We start from the raw sequence: 22,718 nt of genomic DNA, 5'->3' as shown, positions 1-22,718 counted from the left end.
TAAATTAACAAAAATGACAGACAAAAGCAACCATAAAAATCACATAATAAACACTAAGTGTACATACACCAAATTAAAATACAAAGAAAATCCTCAAATGGACATACAGGAATAGATCTTGCATTACAGCTTTTTATTTATTTATTTTTAGACACACTTTATGTCATCATGAGAATAACTTACCCTATTTCATTGTATTTTATTACATATTTTGATTATATCTTCATTATTCTTAGTATTTTTCTTTTTGTAGTTTTTTTAATTTTATTTTTAGCTTCCTGCTTGTCAGGCACGTCCTCAACGGCTGACCTTACGTAACCGATTACGAAACGACGTAAGGCGGAAGTATTATCGCCTTATAAGGAAGGAGGCGGCGCTCTGACCCGAGAGCCCCGGGAAGCTGCAGAGCGCGTCGTGAAGGTGAGATGACTTCCATCCGCCATACATTTATTTATTCAGCCATTCATTCATTCACACCGTAATAACTCACTTATTTGTTCAGCTGTGGCGTGTCTGCCGTAACTTCTGTCTTCCGTGAAGGCGCGACACAGCGGACACACACACAGGAGAGACGTTTAGCTAACTAGCTTATTCACTAATAATGCCGCACCATCACCTGCGCTCCTTCTGTCACATTCACCGTCAGGCTGCGGCTCAAAATCCCACAGAGGAAATATTTAGCGGTTTAATTTTTAATATTTAATTCCCGTTTGGGTCTATTTGTGTCTCTAAATTCTCTCCTAGGTAATAAATATTAAGACTTAACAGCTGCTCAGACGTGCTTTCAATTCATCCAGGAAGAGCTTTCATGTGGAGCCACATGTGGCCTCTCCCATCGTTTCCCCTTCAGCCAATTTCACCTCTAATTTACTTATTTTCAATTTACAAATCATAACAAACGCTCCTAAGCTTGTTTTGCATTTAATTCAGTCATGTCATCCACAATAATGTGACTTGATGGCATAATAGAGGAATGATGCTGCATTTTCAAGGTCCTTAATGACATTTGAGGCTCTAAAAATCGCTTTTATTAATTATTGAAGAATTTTGCTCCAGCAATTTCACTGAATTATTTCATTTCTACGTGTTATTTTATTAGTTAAATAAGTGAGAAAAAAATCCCTAATTTTATTAAGCTAAAATGCCAATATTTGTTTTTTCCAGCTTCATAAAAACCTGAGAATATTCAGCTTCTCTCTACATTTAATACATATTTTCATACATTAAATGATTGTGGAATGTGTGATGATTAGTTAATTAGATAAACTGATCATGAAAGAATTATTTGCAGCCCCTGTTATGTCTGCAAGGTGAACTAAGTGGGATATTTTACAGCTAATTAAAAAGAAAAAAACAACTTTTTATTCCCTAAAATGCCAAGATTTGTTTGTTTTGTAGCTTCTCAATACCTGAGAATATTCAGTTTTTCAGTGTTTAATATTGCGAGTCAGAAATAAATTATTTGTGATTGACGTTTTCCCACTTATGTGTGATTTTACAAGGTTTAATTAGATTAATTTGTAGTGGAAAAAGTACTTGCAGCCCTACTTGTGTCCACGATGTGTATGGAACAGGACACTTGAAAGCTGTAAAAAATAAAAAAGAAAGCACTTCACTGATTAGCTGAATGTTTAAAAAAAACATATTAATTTCTAATAATGGGACACTTATCTTGTCTTCTCTGGTTTTAGCTTCTCAGTTTTGTGAAATTATTTGTCTTTGGTGTGAAGATGATTTTGAAGACTTTCTATCAGCTAAATGTTTAATTAAAAAAGCAATAAAGAGAATAATCTGCAACAGAGTAGTTTGTTGCAGATGTGTAGTGCTCCATCTGAAATTGTGACTCCAAAATTGTGTCCTAAATAATAGAAACAGCTCTGTGTGATGCAGTTCAGCCTCAGCAATTGCACAAGACGACATGAGATCAAGCTGAATCCGCCGCCTCTCGAATGTTGTTTCAATGAAAGTCGATCACTGTAACCTTCATGAAAGGAGGATTTATTGCAGGACTCAGCCGGGACGGGATGCACCTGTCAGGCTGCCATCAGCAAGAGCACAAGGAAGTATTTCGATCCTGTGCAGACAAAAAAACCCCAAAAACTTCAGAAGTCTTTACAGAACAGAGGCGGGACATCTCAGGCTGATGTGTAATACTGTTGGCTGTTATTTCAATATCACAGTTTTCAGTTGGGGAGAGGAAACCATCACCAAGTCAGCCACATGTAGACCGTAATCGTCCAGGAAGACTCGTAGCTGTTTCCTCCTTCTACACGTGTTGCGTTGGCGCGCAACTACGAGGAAGTAGACAAAGACTGAAGTACAGACCGAGGCATCACTGGCATGTTTTGAAATGCAACAAAGCCAAAAAACAAAGTGTTGTTGTGTTTTGGGGAAACAGAAGCTGAAGGTCGCGTTTTCCTGGTATTCGTGTGTTTTGTAAGCGAAGGGCAAACCAGTTTCTGGATGTCATCTGAGACTTTACGGTAAAAACGATATCGCGTCAAGACAGGAGGCTTTTGTAGCGATGGAAAAACGCCTTCGTCATTGATGAAAAGTCATTTTTAAAAAAGCTCTAATCATGTCGTCTATAGAGCTCAGAGCACAATCATTTGATCAAGCGATGGTATAAATAGTCGCAGCTTGGTTTCCTGTTCAGCAGCTGATTAATTTAGCGTTTGCTGCAGCTGTCAAACATGTCAAACAAAAGTGAAAATAATGTCTGTCACAGTAAAAATCTGCCCAACAGTTAAACATTAAATTTACCTTCACAGGGGAAAAACATCATCCACAATTCTTTTAAAAATTGAGCTGCCTGAAGGGGTTTATTTTACTAACAAAAAAAAGACTTGATAAATTAATGATAGAAATGGTGACTGTTTACATTTTGTTCATTACCTTGTTGATTGTTTCAGCTCTACATTTGTCACAGTTTGTCAGACTAACACGTAAATATGTTGAACACTGCGTTACCGTTTCTGTATCAGGTGTTTAATGAGAAGTAAGGCTGAAATAAATTTTTTTCATTTTAATTGGGTCAATAAAATATCAGAAATTGGTGGAAAGTGTTAATTTTGTAATTCAAAATGGCATCCTCAGATGTTTGTTTTTGTTCATAACGTAAAGACGTTTATCTACAATCATCACCAGCCTTCTGCTTCACCATCTCTGATGTGCAGGAAACTTTTTTTAATGCCATAAACTATGGACATTTCAAATAGTTTTAGATTAACACCTCAGTACTTTTTGAGATACTTTATTATGCAAAAAAAAAAAAAAACAAAGTATGAAAAGTGGATCGCCAGTTTAAAAAAATATAATAATCACCTGGGAAAGTATTTTATATATCAAGCTTAAATGTCACAGATAACATAAATATGAATATTTGATGCTATAAATATATATATATATATTTTAGATAAATCAGTGATGGTTGAGCAGAAATTGTTCTCACAGTCAGATGATTAGAGATGAGTGACCTTATTTGGCTTACAGTCGTGGGGGAGTTACAAAACTGCAAAGGTGTAATCAGATAAATCAGCCTTTTTCCTTTTATAAAGTTGCTCAAACTAGTGAAACAATTATCAGGAATAGTTGACCATTAATCAAATACATAAGTTGCAACTGTAATGAGCGTTCTCTTTAACATCACACACTGATCAGAATCTAATCTCATCATGAGTCCATCTGCAGCACTGCTCAAAACACAACCACACAAGTAAAGCTTGTCAAATCCTGTATGAGTCTGTGTACAAAACACACATAGTGCAGAATACTGTATATAAAATAAGTTCATGTTTTTTTTAAGCATAGTTGGTTCAGCTTGTTTTTCTGCCTCCGGAAATGAGTGACCCTGTTTACACAGAAAAGTCTCTCCACCCTGCAAAAAACCCCGAACAGTCATCTGAATAGCAGCTCTGTTGAAATCCTCCTCACCTCACGTCCTCACCCCCTCCTTCCTCCTGCCCTCCTGCCCTGCTTTCAACTCTCCTCCTCCATGTGCTTTCTTAATTTACCGCTCACAGCCTCATCGCCTCTTTGTCTCATATTCTGTCTTCAGAAGAACAACATCGGTGATGATGGATCGAATGAGGTCGATGTTTAACGGCATGGTGAGTGCATCCAGAGTTCATAATTCACACATTCGTCACATGTTTTTGTGCCTAGAGAGGAGTTGCTAAACGGGTAGAATCAACATTAATGTCTAATGCTTCATTTTGCAGTGGCCAGTCCTGAAATAATTTGACCTTTGCAGCCTCTTGGCCGCCCTTCCTTTCATGCAGCTGCCTAATCAGGAGCGCATTGCTCTCATATTTTTTGCTCTTATCTTCTCCAGGTTAAAAGCGAGCGGTACAGCAGGTTCACTCTGCAGCAGGCGGAGGACGGAGAAAGACACGCTGAGGTCAAACTGTCAGACTGTGGCACTGATGACGCCACAGAGGCGGGAGGCTCTCCGACCTTCAGGCCAGCTCCTCTGCAAAGGAGCCACCGTACTCTCTTCTGCGTGGCCTTGGGGACCGTGGTGATATTTTTTTTTGGTAGGTTACTTTTCAACTTTCTCTTCCTGTATTCTAAATTAGACTGTTTTAGACATTGGTACGACAAGTAAGAGTTGTTCTCATTTTAGATTGAGTTGCTATTTTTTTTTTCCTGGTCTGAAATTCTATAAACTGTCAGGAAAAAAAATCCGTCCATCATCTATACACCGCTTAATCCTCACTAGGGTCGCAGGGGGCTGGAGTCTATCCCAGCTGATTCAGTGCGAACTACACTTAGAGACAGACAACCAAGCACACTCACATTCACACCTACAGACAATTTAGAATCACCTATTAACCTCAACATGTCTTTGGACTGTCTGGGAGGAAGCCAGAGAACCCGGAGAGAACCCACGCTGCACGGGGAGAACATGCAAACTCCACGCAGAAAGATCCCGGGTGTCCTCAGCGGGATGCAAACCGGCGACCTTCTTGCTGTGAGGCAACGATGCTAACCACCGTTCAGCCCAGCAAAAAAATGGCTTGTGCAATTTCTCAGATATCTGCTTTGTCTAAATTGACCAAAACTGAAAAACATTTAGTTTTTTCAGCGTAGAAAACCTTCAAGTTTTCACATTTGAGAAGCCAGTGACAGCAAAGTTTTACCTTTTATTCCCCCCCAAAAGGAAATCACTCTTAAAATAAAGGGTACTGTTACTCTGCTGGTTGCTGTTTAGGTCTTCTTTTTTATGCGAACTTTCTGTCGGCTTTCTAAGCTACACGGTATCAAGTAACAAATATTTTCATGAAAAAAAAGTCAACCAGACAGCTTTTTTTCCAGATTAAAACTTGTCACAAAGAAGTGATCAGTGCTCCTTACAAGGTCTTGCATATCTTGCTTTGTCCAAAACTATAAAGTATTTACATTTCTGTTATTTAAAAAAAAAAAAAAATCACTGAATTAAAAATGAATAAGTAATTCAAATAATTCTAATAAAGTGTAATTTTCAAATATGTTTAGAAAATATGGGAGACTTATTGTAAATAAATGAGTATTGATGAGTGAACTCCCTTTTTTTTTTTTTTTAAATTGTGTATTGAAATTAAGCGCGTCGCAATAACTGGATGTTACAAGAGAAGACTGTTTCTGTACCAGTGATGACACAGTTACAGCTTCTCTTTGCTCTACATTAAGCTGAGCAGATTCTGAGCGTTTTTCCTGCTCATGATACAAGACAGAAACGCAGATAGGAAGCTGTCGGTCATGTAGAGTCATTTAAACATGAAGAAGTGTATTTAGGTCTAACACCGTTCCATAGTGAAGAATACGTGGACATCGCTTTAGTTTTTGGTCAACTCGAAGTATAATTAATGTTGTTATTTCATATTCTCTAATAAATGCCAACAAATTAATCAGTTTTCTGATCTGGGCGAGGCAGCAGACCAGGACCGAGCATTGAAACACATTTTCTGCATCACCAGCTGAATGCGTTTAGTTTACAAAGCAACGCACGCACTTTGAATTACTGTAATTGCACGACTTCATTCAGTGGCATCTCTAACCTGCGGCTCAACAGGTTTGCAGATATAACGTTGTTCCTCAATTGAGAATCGAGAATACGATCAGAAAAACAGCACTGATGAAAAGGTGGTGGTTTTTAAATCCCAAACTCAACTTCTAAGTTCCTTTTTTTTTTAGTTATTGTAAGTGGTTGGAGCAGAAAATGTAAACGCTCTTTTTCCGTCTATGTTTGTATGCTGGGAGCAGATGGCAGATGAGCGGCTTTATATAAGTTTTTAACCAGTTTGGTGTCTGTTTGTGTTCCAGGATTTCTGATTGGCTTCATCAGCCACAGTCAACCCCAAGCGGAGCCGGTGAACTGCAGCACGACAGCTGCTCCAGTTTCTACATCTCCAGGTGCTCCAGTGACTAAACGTCCAGTTGCTCCATCTCCAGTTGCTCCAGTTGCTCCAGTTGCTCCAGAAGTTCATCTGGACTGGAAGGACATCACCCAACTCCTCACACAGAAGCTCACCAGCCAGGCCTTTGACAAGACTCTGAGGTACGTTGTCAGCTTTTAAACCACACAGGCTTGATGTCATCACACTGACGGTAAAGCTAAGAGAACAAACTACCAAATCACTGTAGCTGCAGGTGCGGTTTCCTTTCCTGTCAGGGTGGGAAAGGACTAAACACATCAATTAAATACATGAGTGTGGATCAAAGAACTTTTTGTTTACAGTGTTGAACCGTAGACGGCCGCGTTACAGTAAGTGCGGTTATGTATGAAATGACACCAAACGGGTTTAATGGGTGCGTTGGATGACGCTGAGGCAAAGAACCAGAAGTCACGCTTCCAAGGTTTCTTATTATCTCCAGCTGCCACCGACCAGATTCACTCAAACGTCAAACGCAGCTGAATTTGTAGGCAGATGAAAATAATTTAAGCTGTAATCCAGGACTGTGAAAAGTGGAAAAAAAAAAAGTTCCAGTCCTGCCTGTCTGGAACTTTATTCCATTTTCCCTTCTTCTACTTATGCAATCCAAAAAAGGTGAAAATTAATAAAAATAACATCTTCAAGTACAACACAGTGGAATTAGAATGGGGGGAAAAAAAAGATCTGGACAACATGTAAGGTTGTTGCTATGCATATATAAAGAAAAAAGATTTGATGTCACGATCAGATGTTTTAAGTAAATCTCAAATGGAGCAGAAAAATAATCGTCTTTCTAATCAATCCCTCAGTTTGTCCCTCAGTTTAGCTTTGTAGCTTAATTTGTTGTGTACTTAGCAGTATATAAAGATGACAATCACCTACAGCTAACATTATTATTATTGACATCTTTTCTTCAGCCGACCTCACTTTTATGAAGTCTAATAGTCACTGCTGACAACCTGCAGGTCACCCTCACGTTTAACCGTCCTCATGTTTTAACCCTCTGAACCCCAAATCCCACCGGTGTGTTTTAAAAGACATGTAGTCTTTGCCAACATTACAACATCAGAGCCAGGAATTGTTGCGTTTTAAACCAACAGTCCTCCAATACTCATCTGTGTTGTGGCATTCAGTTGGGGAAACAAGTCCAACTCTTAACTGTAAGCGTCAAGTTGCGATCTCAATTTAAAAATTCGTTTGCAGTAATCAGCCTACAAATAATCCAAACATCCTGCACTCCTCTGCGGCAGCCGTGAGTCATCTGTGACAAAAAGTCCGGGACTTTTTGACTCAACTGGACTGAACTGCGGGGGGAGGTAAATTGGAGATGAGTCAACCAAACAAAAAGAAAAGTAAGATATCTTTAGCATGTCCAGCCCCTATTTGTTTCAGTATTGGTAACGTCTGGGCTCACTTGGAAAACCGTTGCACCTGCTGAAGTTGTTTTTTTTTTTTTTTTAATTTTTGGAAAACAAGAAAATAAATACAACTTCTTAAACTTTTTAAAAAATAATTTATATCATTACAATTTTGCTATACGCCACAAATACAATTTTAAGTTCCATGTGCTTCTAGCAACTGTTTCCATCGAGGCTGCAGGACGTCATAGTGCAGTAAAAAAAATACAACAGTGGTAGAAAACAGCCAGACACTACGCTGGCTTCAGAGGGTTCATTCTTTTTTTTTTTTAATCGTTTGTGATATAAAAATGGCAGCGTCGACACAGTAAGAAATAAAAACAAAAAGGTGTGTCCTGGTTCTAAGCTATAGCATGCCAGCGCACCGCAAGAATGAAAGATGCTCGCTGGTGCATATTCCAGAAAAACCTTGACCGTGTTTCAGCAGGCTTCCTCATTCTGTGGTTTTGGCCTGTGGAGCAGTCAAACCAGCTGAACATGTGCAGGAGAGATTTTCTTTTTGGCTCCATGCATGCATGAAAAGAACAATTGAAAAGAGAGCATGTTAAAAAAAATAAAATAAAAAAATGAAAATCACTCCCTGGAAAGTCCTGGTTTAACTATTTTTTGGTCGCACACCGCAGCCTGCAATGTGAGGCATTTCAGGAACATCTGTGAATTGTAGAGTCTATTAATAAGTAAATGTTCTGCAGGTAATGTGTATTGCCTGTGACCAGGAAGGAGATGCGGCCAAGTAAGAAAGTTGGTGGTACCAGTGCCACCAGTGAACCAGTCAGTCTGGAGCCCTGATTTGTGTTTGTCGTATCTGGTCGTGCACAGACGTCGCTGAAAACAAAAGCAAAGTTACGCTGATGTTGCGGGATGAAAACCTCCCAAAGCTGCCTTGACGTCTCATCACTGTGAAAACACTCATTCTGAAACTCTTTTGATCGTTTAGCAAGAACATTTCTCTGTTTTCTCGAAACCCCGCAGCTGACATTTGAAACAAAGCACTTTCTGTCACTGTCGTAATGAAGCTTGTAAGTCATCTGGATTGTTGTTTTTCTCAGAAATGATTCAGCTGCAAATGAAAGAGGGTGCATGCACTAAATGGAGACAAAGCTGCGGGTGGAAATTTGTTTTTTATTTTTTTGTATCTCTGCAGGGAATTTGATCTGCCCAGACGCTCAGCGGGAAGCGATGAGGATAGGAATCAGGCAGACCACATCTTCAATGAATTCACGAAACTGGAGATGGAGCCCTGGACTGACGTTCACTACGTTCGGCTGCCGACGCCAGACAGGTTGATGCATCACATTTTTACTTTGATGTTAGGATGGTGATATAATTCCATCCATCCATTATCTATGCACCGCTTAATCCTCACTAAGTTTGCGGGGGGGCTGGAGTCTATCCCAGCTGACTCAGGGCGAACTACACTTAGAGACAGACAACCAAGCACACTCACATTCACACCTACAGACAATTTAGAATCACCAATTAACCTCAACATGTTTTTGGACTGTGTGGGAGGAAACTGGAGAACCCGGAGAGAACCCACGCTGCACGGGGAGAACATGGAGACTCCACACAAAAAGATTCCGGTGCCCCCACCGGGACACGAACCGGCAACCTTCTTGCTGCGAGGCAACAGTGCTACCAACTGCACCAGATATAATTCTTTCAAAATATTTCTTTTGCAGTATTTTAGAAGGGAGGTATTTGCTGATTACATCCTTCATTAATGGGAAATTCAGTTCATCATCTCACACATCATCATCATCGCCATCTTCCATCCCGAGTCTCATTCAATTCTCATCAATCCTTTAAATATTTGACTTGTAATTTCCTCATAGGTTTTTATGAATTTCCTCAGACATTTTATTGCAATTAAAAGTTCTCGATATGAGAATGGAAATGGAGACGCGTATAAATAACAAATGAGAACAATATTAAACCAGCATGAAGTTTCCTCGAAATGGTAAAACCAGTGTTTACTTTGGTGTTGATGGAGCACTACAATATGTACTAGATTACACCCTGAAGCTTTCCTGGAAACTCACTCGGGAGTAGTGAGAATAAATCATTACCGAGCTGTAAAACGATACCAACGTTATATTTTAACCGATTTGTGTCCTTTCCTTTGCAGCAAGCATCCAAACCGTGTTGTGTTTGATTCTCTGAACTGTACGCCAACGGGGTATCTGGCCTACAGTCCTGCTGGCAGAGTTCAGGTTAGTCAAAAGTTTAAATGTCTTTTTTTTTTTTTAGATTTAATTACCAGGAGCTGTATTCACAAATTACAATGCCACTGGGAGAAACAGAGCTTGATGCTGTGATGAAATTGGACTATTTTGACTGTAGAAAAAGCTTTCTTCAGAGCTTTTTACTTAATTTTACAGTTCACAGTGTGCGTATTAGTATATTAATCAACTGCAATAAATAAATATAGGATTAAGCTGATTTTAATTTCCGTTGCTAGATTAAAACTGTTGCGACATGCAGAATTACATCAGTAAATGATAAGGATTTTCTCTCTTTTCTTAGCTTAGGCCTCTCAGTTGAGTCTTTTTTTGGGCTGTTTGAGATGTGAGTGGACAGAAATGTGGTTTGGCCGTTACTCATAAAGGATCAGGATACCAAATTAAGCCGACACCCCTCGGTCTCACAAAATGTTTTCATGCAGTAAACGTACTCCATCATTGTTGGCGCATCATATTAAGGGGCCTTTAAATAGGAGCTCTCCTAGCGGTCAGATGACTTTGTGGATGCAGCTCCAGAGTTTAAGAGACATTATTTCCTCTTTCTTAACGAATCAGTTGAACGGAGCTGCTTGTCTGACTCCTGCTCGTATTTGTGTTCACAGGGCAAGCTGGTGTATGGAAACTACGGCCGACCAGAGGATCTGGCGGTTGTGCAGAATAAGAGCGTCGAACTGAACAGCTCTGTGCTGCTGCTACGTGCTGGGAAAATCAGTTTTGCAGAGCAGGTTTGTGTGTTTGTGGATGTTGTGACACAAGGTGCAGGGTGGCGTGGTGAAGCATGAGGAGCACAAATCATTATGCTGGCAGGAAGAATGTAATCTAGTATGCAGGGACAGCTTTCAATTAGTTACAGTGAGGTAACGAGGGAACAGCAAATGCATTTTCTTAATTTCTAAAAGCCAATGATGGATCAACATTTCAGCTCAAGTGCTGTACTAATGTTAATACCAAATCTGACAACCTGCCTGCTCACACGACACATCAAGTCCTGCTTCAGAAGACGCTTACGTCCTAAGCAAGAGCAAACCGTGGCCTCTTCAAAGGAGTTTGACAGGAGATATGTGAACTCTCTGAACCTCAAGCAGTTTCTGGGTGTTTCACTTTCCTGTCCCATTTTTACTCTCCTTGGGCTCCTGTTTTTAACTGCAGTATAAAGTCCTGCATCTCTCTATAACAGGGGTGTCGAACTCCGGTCCTCGAGGGCCACAATCCTGCAAGTTTTAGATGTTTCCTTCTTCTAACACACCTGATTCAAATGATCAGCTCATCATCAAGCTCTGCAGAAGCCTGATAACGATCCTGATCATTTGAATCAGGTGTGTTGGAAGAAGGAAACATCTAAAACTTGCAGGATTGCGGCCCTCGAGGACCGGAGTTCGAGACCCCTGCTCTATAATAACACCACAACCATGGCTAGAAGTAAAAAGTCTTCAACCTGTCTTCAGTGCAGTATAACAAAATTAAAGAAATGTTTTTCCAATGCAAGAGAAAAGTGGCTTCTATGTACTGTAGATATTTTGCTAATTAGGCTTTTCATTTGTTCCATGCACGTCCTATCTGCTCTGCGTAAACACAGCCTGTAGTTCAATCTAGTGCAGTTGAAAACTCCCTCAGTTTTGGTCAAGTTGGTCGCAGCGGAGTCAGTAACGACTTCTCGGTTGGAGCAAGGATAGCAGTTCAAACAAACTGTTTTTATTTTTGGCTTTTCATGGTTGGAAAGTTGAAAATCTGAAGATTATTTTCTGTTTTAACAGTCAAATTTTTTATTGCTTTTTAAAAAAATAATAAGATGCCTTTCAAACCTGCTGGTGGGGGAGTTAATCAGCTGGTTTTCAATCAAGAACCTGAAGCTTATTTTTGTGTTCTGATGTCTCTTTAGGTGGATAATGCTGCACAGAAGGGCGTCGCTGCTGTTCTAATCTACCCTGATTCTCAAGATTACACTTACCGATCAGACACCGAGCTCTACGGACATGTGAGTTTGTAGCATGTTAAAAGCAAATAAACCGAGCAGCTGGTGAACTCTTGTTTTGTAACCGCTTATTTGTAATTTATTTGTGATTTATTTCGGTTTTCGTGTCCCCTTCAGGTCCATCTGGGCTCCGGCGACCCCTACACTCCTGGATTCCCCTCCTTCAACCATACCCAGTTCCCACCAACCAAGTCGTGCGGTCTTCCCAAAATTCCTGCCCAGACTATCAGCGCCAACGTGGCTAAAACTCTCCTACAGTAAGACACCAGCACACAAACACAGATAAACAACCTTTTACAGATAGTTGTGAAAAGGTCGCATATAAAAAAAAAGCTTTACCCACAATGAGACTGTGGTTGGAAAATGTGTTTAAATGCACCCTTAATATCTACATTCACTTTGGGCTGGAAGCTTGCTGAGGAACTTTTTGTCTTTATTTGTGGAGATCTAAGTTTAAAGAGTTTGTATTTGTCTTGTAATTTGTCTTTTTGTTATAAGCACAAATCACAGAATTTGCTAGCAATCCAAAGACCCAAAGTTGGACCGAATAATTCCAATTTGGCTTTTATTGCTGCACTGTATAATCCAGTTTTGTTATTTTCACAGTTTTTTCCCCCCACAACAGAATCAAATCTTTACGTATTTCTTTTGGAAATTATACATTTATTCACTCAGCTTTGCTCACAGCTGTCCACTGCGGTAAAATTCTCCGTCTGTCCTCCTCTAGGAAAATCGGTGGTCCTGAACCAGACGCAAGCAGCGGTTTTAAAGGCAGCCTCTTGAAGGAGCCTTACACGCTGGGGGGCAGCAAGAACATCGCTGTCGAGGTGCACAACTTGACGGACGACAAGGAGATCCACAATGTGTTCGGAGTGATCAAGGGATTCACCGATCCTGGTAGGACCAAACTCTGATTTACAACGAGATTATTTTTTCATCATCTAAGACGTGTGGTGCTAAGCTGCATTTGTGCATGAAACCGCAGATCGCTACGTTGTCCTGGGAGCTCAGAGAGACGCCTGGGGGGCAGGTTACACCAAAGCGACTGTTGGCACTGCCATACTGATGGAGCTGGCCAAGGCGGTCCACAAGATGGTGGAGGAAGGTAAGAAATGTCAAGCTACAGAGGCAGAGAGGCCAAAACACAAAATACAGGAGAGACAAGTTGGAGATATGTTGCTTTGTGCATCATGGGAAGTCTCCCTTGCAGCCTGGGCTTAAAGCAGCACAACTTAAGGATGGATTAGGGTCACCTAAGCAAGCACTAAATATATACCTTTAACCATTAGCTTCATGTGTTTACGATGCACTTGAAGTTTCACTGATTTGTTTCATCTGGCTTCATAGGTGAAGTGCAATTATTAACATGCTGCATGACTGGACTGCTGCATATTTAAGTTACACAGTTATTTATTATTTCTGTTTAACTGTATTCATATGTTATGCTGCTAAGGAAAAGCTGTCAGACTACTTTATTGTGTTTTTATATGCAATATAAACAATTAAGGGTCCATTCTATTTTAGATAAATATAGCAAGGTGTCATCTACATAGCATTTGACATGTGTGCAGTGCTTCTAAAAAATAATGCCCAATTGAAATATGTGTGAGGATGACGTGTATGTGTGAGGAACTCCCTGACTAAGTTTGGCTGCGTGAATCAAAGATACCAGATATTAATGGACTTGGATTGGTCAAAAAAAAAGTTATAGGAGATCTTTAATTTGCACTGTTAGTAGCAGAGTGGTAGAATGCTGTTATCATGGTGTTAAGTTAGTGTGTGTCTCCCATAGATGGGTTCAGGCCCAGGAGAAGCATTGTGTTTGCGAGCTGGAGTGCCGGAGAGTACGGAAGTGTTGGTGCTACCGAGTGGCTGGAGGTGAGATTACAAAAAACATTGTTTTAAGAAGAAAATACCCGCTGCATTGCAAATATGCTCTAATACGTCTGTTTTGTTTTTTTTAGGCCCACATGTCCTCTGCCGACAAGAATGTTTTTACCTACATAAGCCTGGATGGAGTGGTCATGGGTAGGTACAGAAACAAATATACTAATAATTGTACTCTAATGGTTAAAACTCTCCTCTGACTTAATGTTTCTTTATTTGTCACAAGGCCGCGGGAGCTTCATGGCCTCAGCGAGTCCGCTGCTCTACAGCCTCCTGGGGAACACGATGAAGGAGGTACGACGACACTTCATGGTGATCTAGTTCTTGCACAAACCAGCCGAGTTCGTACTGACTGTAATTTGTCGTTGTGTTTACAGGTGAAGAGTCCTGTGGATTCTGGCAGCATGTATGATGTGATGGGAAAGGATAAGTGGGAGGCCAAAGTGTAAGTAGGAAACCATTATTAAAGCCAACACATGTTCGGATAAATGAGGCTCATGTATGAAACTCAAACAAGAGGGGGCGCTTGCTTCTATTTTAGTCGGGTGAATGAAAAATGTTGGCAAAATTGTCGACTCTTATGGCTTTTTATTTAGCTTTTGTGTGCGTCTTTTAAGGAATGAAGCTTCTCAAAGTGAGCCACTAATGGTAAATGTAAAATGAAAAAAGTTTTAGTGCTGCTACAAACTTACATGATGAAAGTTTGTCTAAATACAAACATCCTTACAAGAACTTTGCTCTGGTAAAATGATCTCAGACTGGCAAAATAAAGATTTCCTGTCAAAGAAAACATTTAACGCTAGCTCTTGTATCTTCAGTTGTCAAGTGATGCATTTCAGCTGCTGCCAGTAAATGCAGAGATTTGATTTCAGGCCTACAGAAGTGCTTTGAGCCATTGTTTTTTCTGTAGCAAGGTGTTCTTGGACATTTTGTTGCTCATAACTGCTATAACCTCACGTTTTCCTGCGTGCAGACTGAGGCCGATGTCGATGGACGACCCCGCCTATCCCTTCCTGGCTTTCTCTGGAATCCCCTCCGTCTCCTTCCACTTCATCTCTCTTGACGTGAGTCTTCAAGCGTAATCGTCAACTTTGTTAGCGTTTTCCAGACATGCCTACCTTTGTTGTGTGTGTTTAGTAAACGGAATATTTTGAGGGTTTGGAAATTTCGGTCTCATAAAACACAACATTTTTTTTTTCAGACTGTGATGAATTTCAATAGGAGTTGAGAAAATAATGATCAAATTATTCAATGATTAAAATAAAATACACTATACATTTCTATTTTTATTTAATTAATTACCGTACCAAATTAATTTAAGTATTAAAACTCAAATTAATGGCAATGCTTAACCTGATCAATACAAATGTGACTAGCTCTGATAAATGGGAGTACAAAGCAGCGATCTGACATTTCCTTCTCTGTAACTGAAGAGCAAAGCTAGAACAAGTCATTCAGATCAAATTACGGAGATTTACGGCAGACCGCTATCTTTTATGGAGTCAGCATTGAGAAAATGGGGGAAAAAGAATACCGCTTGCCGGAAAAGGTTTTTTTTTTTCTTTTTCGTTATCACTCTATCCGTTTTGTTCAGACATGTAGTCGGCTGCCAGTATGAGGCCTTAAACAGACTTCAGCTCGTCCAGAATGAGACTCCAGCTGAGTTTAAAATGTCCACACAACACCAATTATCGTAACATGCACAACACACTGTACTGGTTCCCTGCAGAAGCTCACTGTGATTTACTTTAAACCCCATCAGTTCTCTGACTAGCTTTAAGATACACATAAGGATCGTCCAGTTTCAACGCATCATCAGATTGCAACAGTTAGAGAATTTGCAGATTTATAATTCATACATCTCTGCTCAACTCCACAACTGACCGTACGTAAAGCAGCTTTGATAGCCTACATTTATTGTGACAAAAAATATTATTTTAGCGCTACCTTCAGTTCTGGTTTATTAAGCAACTTTGTGTACTTGCTCATATATGCGTTTATGGCAGTGGTGGCTAGAGAACATTTTTGGTCGACGGGCGCAGTCTACAAATGACCCGCTGGTTTATGGTGTGTTTTGTTGTGGGCTCCAGAACGACCAACTTGATTATTATCCATATTCACCCACAAGAAGTTAACATCTGTATGTTAGCGTGGACACAGGCCTCCTGTGTGCAGAATCATCACAATAAAATGACCGATGTTGCAAAGCGTTTAAATGTACAGTTATTTTAAATTGTTTTCACGTCAATGCATATTTCAAAAAGTAATAGAAATTAGTTTGTTTTCAAGATATTCTACAGATAATTGTGTTACATCATCCTGATCAGTCAAGAATATATAAAGAAAAAAACAGTTTAAGCTGAAAGTAATAAAAAATACCGATTGTTGATGATGATGATGTTTAATTATCTGGCAACTTAAAGTAACAGCTAGAACTTAAAATGCAAAATAATCACTCAACCTTCGACCAACCATAATGATGCTGACCTCTATCACACCTCGTTCTTTGGTGCTTGTTATCATTATTGGTCTTTAAACTGAATTATCTTCATTTTTTACTGTTTAAAGTCTGAGTACTACCCTTACTACGGCACCAACCTGGACACGTCGGATCACCTCAGCTTCCAAACCAACCATCACACCAGCGAGATGGTGGCGACGGCGGCGCAGTTTGCCGGCCAGATGGCTCTGCGGCTGGTCCACGACCACCTGCTGAGTCTGGACGTGAGCCGGTACAGGGGCCTCCTCACCAAGACAGTGTCCACAGTCTACAGACGCGTCAGCAAGCTCTCACAGGTTCTCTCTCCTGCTTTTCCTGCTCTGGTTTGGGTTCATTTGTTTAAGTTTGAACCACAAATGTATTTATTTTGATGTCGTTATGACTTTTATTTTGTAGGATGGTCAGCTACAGGATGTGAATCCCACCTGGCTGTCCAGGGCACGAGGATCCTTTGAACGAGCTGCCAACAGCATCACAAACGCCGTTAAGAACACCGACTTAAACGACCAGGAGGCCTGTCGGATCCTCAACAACAGGATCATGAGGGTAACACGCATACCGCCACACTTGTGTTGTGCAGTCACATGAGTTTTTTAACGATTTCTTCATTAAATTCAACTGTTCGAGTGGATGCTGATGGCAGCGCTGCCCTGTGGCGATGTTTCAGGGGCGATACTTTAACCAATACCACACTGTATAAAGCAGTTTAGGAATAATATATGAACAAACATCTCCTTTACAACCTTCAGAATATAGATAGGAATAAAATTGGAAAGTGTTGTGTATGTCAGTGTTCCCCTGAGGTCAAGATTTGTGGCTCAGAACATGAGAACAGACGGGAGCCTTTAAAGATTTGTGTTCTACAGATGCAAATGGGGGGAAAAGGCAATAAAAGAAACACCTAAAGGGTATTTTAGATGTTTGCTTTCCATTAGTCAAAAAAAAAAGGACGTTTAGCTGTAGTGTCTCAGCGTAAAACACACTCTCCCTTCATTCAGCAAACTGTACGTGTTTCTTTAGTCGTTACGAGGTGCATATTTTCAGTTTTTAAGACATTTGGTGTGCTGTGCAGCCTCGCTTATGTAAGTTTGTTAATCCTCAGTCTGCTTCCACTCTCCTCGTGACTCACCAGTTGTGCTACACCTGAAGCTACAGTGTGCGATTTAGATGATATAAAACATCTCTGGCCTAAAAAAAACAAGTTCTCCCCTGTGGTAAAATCATTGTCAAAAGGCAGCTCATGTGAACAGGCTGAGCTTTGGTTCTAAACACTGCGTTGAAGTCGCTGCATCAGGGCGCTGAGCTGACGAACAGGACGGTCTGTTTACACCAAAGATTAAAACTCTACGCAAATGTTCTGCATTGTTCAACAAGGTTCAGGCACTCTTCATCTCATTTTGTTTCTCATGGTTATTCTTGCAGCACATACATTTGGACGCTGGTAATGACTCCTAGAGCATGACTCATTCTTTCCAAATGTGATAATTTTAAGTTTAGATATTTTACATGTGGATAGGATTCTTGTTTACAAGCAGTCAAGGATGCACATGCAGCAGAGAGGGAAGAAGCCCCAAGGCTTGGTGCATTTCAAAATACTGAACATGTTCATATATAAACCCAACAACTTTCTAGAAACCTGTAAAACGACTATTTAGAGGTGAATCTGTGAGCAAGACGCATCCTGGCACTTGTTTAAAAATGTTACCATATGTCAACTTTAAGAGACATTCGTGAGTTTTGGCTCACTGTTACGACACATTGCAGTGAGAAACGGCAGCTAGTGGCACAGAACCTTACCTCTAGTGGTAGAAAGAAATAAACGGTTGCATTAGGTCAAACACTCCCTGACTACTGAAGCCCTCCTTAACACATGTTTAGTTTATGAAACTCCTGCTGTATGACTGCTGCAAAAATGACCTGTTTAGATATTTGTAACAAGTCCTTTTGTCTTACTCAATGTATGCCAGATGCATTAATTCAAACATTGATCACGAAAAGACACCATAAACACCTGTTTGTTTTCTTTGCATGTAAGATGCACCATGCTGATGTACTGCAAAGTGTCACTCTGCACCTTTATCAGCAGTTCCACAGACTTCAAACTGAGCAACGTGTTGACAGCCAAACCTGACTGATGCTCACGCTGTAAACTCTCAAACACACAGTGTGAGCCGTCTTACCTTAAATCCGGCACATATTCCTGCAGCCTTCAGAAAATCCAGAGCTCCGACCAGGTGACTGGAGTTAGCAGCTAATTAGCTACTAAAATGAATATTTCCCACCCAGCGCTTTGCGTTCCTGTCAAAAACATAAATAAATCAACCTGCAGATCTTCTCATGAGCTCTCCGGTTTCTTTCTCACTCATGACGTCACCTACAAGTCTGTTGTTTTATTTACTTTTTAATCAGGAAATATGATTAACAGTATAGACTGCTACATTTTAATGATGGAAAACTTGTAACCAGCTCCACTATTTAACAAGACGAAGAATGGTTGTAGTTTGAAATCATGTCAGTGCTGATGTGAAAGCTGAACTTCTGCACCAAAACTATACTTTTTATTTTATTTTATTTGTTATCTCAATAAGTCACAATGTTACATGCAGTGCAAACACTAGCGGGTATTATTTTTGTAGTATTTATTTTAAAACTTTATGACCAAAAAGTAAAGCACAAATCAGTGCTGAGTTATGTGAACTGATTTGTTTTCTTGACTTTTTTCTGTTGCTGTTTTTCCTTTTCTTGAATACATGTTGCTCTGTTCCTCTTCGTTGTATTCATGAGCGTCAACACCAGCAGGGCAGGTTCTTTGCATATTGTACTAATATAAACAGATTTTAATTCTGCTGCGGTTGGATTTCAAGTGGACATATCCAACCAGTGAGCTCTGTAATATGCTAAATAGTGCTCTAATAATAACTGCAGCATGAGTCACTCATTTGCAGCAAGTACTGTGTGAATATTTCTCTCTTTTGGTGTTTTTGTGAACCTGCAGTAAAGGAGAGTTGATCCTACCCAGTTAGTAAATCATCTTCTTGTCTTTTTGCTTCAGATTGAGCACACCCTCCTCTCTCCATACGTGTCCCCCGTCAACACTCCCTTCCGCCACATCCTGCTTGGCCGAGGCCCCCACACTTTGGCATCCATCGCCGAGACCCCCGACATGAAGGAGCTCCGCACCCAGCTGGCGTTGGCCACCTGGAGCCTGCAGGGATGCGCCAACGCCATGGTGGGCAACATCTGGGACCTGGACAACCAAATCTAAAGCGGGCCGCAGAGATGAGAGCGTGGGAGTCGTGCGTTGGTGTGTGTGTGTGTGTGAGTGTGTTTGAAAAGAAACTTCGAGGTAAATTGTCGAGCTCCAACCTTAAGCACAAGCTGTCCGTCAGAGGTCCCATCCTTTAAATACATTCAGTTTTTGAGGGGGAATGCTACTCTTCAAGATCAAGGAGGAGATAAAGTATTGAATTTTAAAGTTTAAAAACTGTGAGATTAAAAAAAAAAAAGCATCAAATACTTGAAGACATCACATGCTACTGACAAATCCGCCTTTTCTCCTCCTCCTGCTACACCTCAAACCAGTCGAAGCCTTTGCTGCGACCCGTTGCCATCAAAGCACTGAGAAACCTTATTTATAACTTACTTTTTTTTTTTTTTTTATCAGTGGCAGTGCCCACTATAAAGTTATAGTTTGTCTTTTTATACGACGTTATCGGAAGCAGTGCCTTCCATAATTATGACGGTTATACTGTCGAAACCTACGGCGGCAGCATCTGCTACAGAAAGACTCCTCAACTGTTGCTGACAAAATGGAGCCTCAGATAAAATTCGATTCGTGTCCTCCTGGCCTTTATTTCTTCCTTTTGTGTGGAGCTGTATCGCAACGCTTTCGTCAAAAGGCAGAAATAGAGGGTTGAATAGTTTAATATATATAGCCAATTGGCATTTCAATTGATTTGCCCGAAACCAGACTAGAAACAACAAGACAACTGTCTGGTTGCTGCAGCAAACTGTTTATTTATCACAAACAAAGAGATAAAATACTGAATTTTATTTCTGCTTTTGATGGCAAGGTGATTGCTGAATTTAAGAAAAGCAATGCAGAACTTCCAGTATGATATCGACCCTCCCACCTTTCTGGCGCAGTAAACTGAGCTGATTGGATGCATAATTTGCAAGAAAGCCATTTATGTTGCACAGTCTACTTTGGAGCAGCGAGTAATATGAAAACGTTATCGGGAGCAGTGCCTTCCATAATTTAAAAAAAACCCCATTATCGGGAGCAGTGCCTTCCATAATGCTGAACAGTTGACGGTAGATTTTGCCTACCATTGTGTGTGTTTTTTGTACATGTGTATTTATCGAGAGCAGTGTCTCTCATATTTCACTTGAAGGTGGAACAACTTATCGGGGACAGTGTTTCCCAGAGTTTTATACTTGACATATTTATTTGTTTTATTTTTGGATTATGTGTGTGTGTGTGTGTAGGCACAGACATCCCCAGTGCATCCACTTCTGGTTTCTTTAGTTTTTTTTGTGTGTGTGTTTAAATTCCTGATCCATGGTGTAATCATAATAATGAAAACATAACAGAAATCTATCCAGGCGATGTTTTAATTATCAGGAAGTGACAGTTTGAGGTCTGTAACAGCCAGAAATGTCCTGTTGTGGCCATGGAAGAATTGAAATTGACTTCTGACACTCATCACTCTCACAGACATGAACCACATGGTACTCAGTGTTACTGCCGCTTTGTCATATTAGTCCGTCATGAATAAACCGCCACAAATCACACAAGTTAGACGTTGCCTGTAAATCATCACTTTTTTTTTTTTTTTTTTAGCTTTTCTGCAGTCTGAAAGAGTCCAGGGATGTTGTCTTTATGTTTCTGGGTACATTATAGTCAGGAGTCGCTAATGGCTAATTCAGCATACTTTTAATGGCCAAGTTGCCAAAATGTGTTTAAATCCAGTATGCTGATGTTTCTTTTTGATTTCAAGCTTCATATGTTTTCTGTTTCTACATATACATTAAGCTTCATCGTTTCTGCCTACTGCACTGTCATTCAATCAGATATCTACCTTAGAGCAGCCCACTGGATGAGCTTCTACACAGAGTGGCTGTTTTTCTGTCGATATATTCGTTTCCATGAGATTATCAGAAACTCTTTCGCTTTACACTGAGCTGATTTTAATTACATCAGTTCAAGCAGCTCTAAAAAAAAAAAATCTACTTATACACAGATGCACCTTCAGACCTGGATTTAAGCTACATTAGGAGCAGTTATAGTTTACTGACCAACAGACGAAGATCGCTTCTATAATTGGAGGAATTAAAATCACTGACCTCCCTCAGAGAAATCCATGTGGCATAAGATTTCAGTTTTGTTTACATCCCGTCTGAACAAACCAACGTATTTCAATGCACTGAATTCATGATAGTCAGCGACAAATCTGTTTGCCTCGATACCTCGAACTCTCCTCGTGGGTCAGTGACTTTAAATCCAGTCCAGATGCAGCTTTAGATTCCAGTTTTGTTTCGCATCTGATCCAACACACTGAAGGGTCTTTAAATGCACTGAATTCATGATAGTTAACAAACCTTACCTCCAGACTTCTCTGTGTGTTACTGACTACATAAACGCCACACGTGCTGCACAACACAGGAATTTGCTCCACAAGCTGCAACCCTCTTGCATGCGTTTCTTCCTCACTGCATGTTTCTGAAGCGTAGTTCAGACTTGGACCATGTTATTAAGGTTTCACATATGAATTAGGGTTGTTTGTTTTGTTGATCATACCAGATATTTTAACCATTTCTTCCCATTAAAGTTGGTGTTTTTTTCCCCCCAGAATTGTATTACCAGACCTCTGGAACAGAATTAAAGAAACTCAAAAGTTTAAAAAAAAATAAAAAATGTCGTAAAAAAGCAATTTCTATTCAGAAGTTCTAATTGGTAGCAAAACATGTTAAAGGAACATTATCTGTTAAACTCAGTAACTAGCAATGATTCAATAAGAGTGTTCAAACTGATTTTGCTTCCTTGGGACAGTTCAACTTGTTACTATTATGTTTACCTTTGTTCATGTCTCATAAAAAAAATTGGAAGAAATTTCTCTGAATCCTACGCTAGAAGTCAGGTTGCTAGGAAATGCGTTTCCATTCACTGTGTTGCTTTAAACCAACTGTTTAGTCTGAATTCTGTACTCCAGAAGTTATGAGATTCTGTTTGTGATTTCCATGTTCAACAGAAAAGTGTAATAAACCCTTTGGCTTAGCATCCAG

At 40.1% G+C, this 22,718-nt stretch overlaps 1 protein-coding gene across 1 annotated transcript; it reads left to right on the top strand.

Moving 5' to 3' along the window:
- Positions 1 to 365: 365 nt before the first annotated feature.
- Positions 366 to 22,718, top strand: tfr1b (transferrin receptor 1b). Its single transcript, XM_008290399.1, has 19 exons — positions 366 to 420; positions 4,058 to 4,109; positions 4,334 to 4,535; positions 6,304 to 6,538; positions 8,976 to 9,113; positions 9,960 to 10,044; positions 10,677 to 10,799; positions 11,954 to 12,049; positions 12,164 to 12,303; positions 12,774 to 12,943; positions 13,032 to 13,151; positions 13,839 to 13,924; positions 14,011 to 14,074; positions 14,160 to 14,227; positions 14,311 to 14,378; positions 14,907 to 14,997; positions 16,502 to 16,729; positions 16,830 to 16,979; positions 19,486 to 22,718. The coding sequence occupies exons 2-19, from the start codon at positions 4,074 to 4,076 to the stop codon at positions 19,696 to 19,698; spliced, it is 2,313 nt and encodes a 770-aa protein (XP_008288621.1). The 5' UTR covers positions 366 to 420; positions 4,058 to 4,073; the 3' UTR covers positions 19,699 to 22,718.

The sequence above is a fragment of the Stegastes partitus genome, unplaced genomic scaffold, assembly GCF_000690725.1.
Source record: "Stegastes partitus isolate 25-593 unplaced genomic scaffold, Stegastes_partitus-1.0.2 Scaffold671, whole genome shotgun sequence".
Lineage (NCBI taxonomy): Eukaryota > Metazoa > Chordata > Actinopteri > Pomacentridae > Stegastes > Stegastes partitus.
This window is presented reverse-complemented; position numbering and strand designations above follow the sequence as displayed.

Bases quoted from the DNA above. Each gene is read 5' to 3' on its own strand.
- tfr1b (XM_008290399.1), top strand. From the start codon at position 4,074: ATGATGGATCGAATGAGGTCGATGTTTAACGGCATG. The intron at 4,536-6,303 runs GTAGGTTACTTT...TTTGTGTTCCAG, and splicing joins CGTGGTGATATTTTTTTTTG to GATTTCTGATTGGCTTCATC. The intron at 13,925-14,010 runs GTGAGATTACAA...TGTTTTTTTTAG, and splicing joins GTGCTACCGAGTGGCTGGAG to GCCCACATGTCCTCTGCCGA.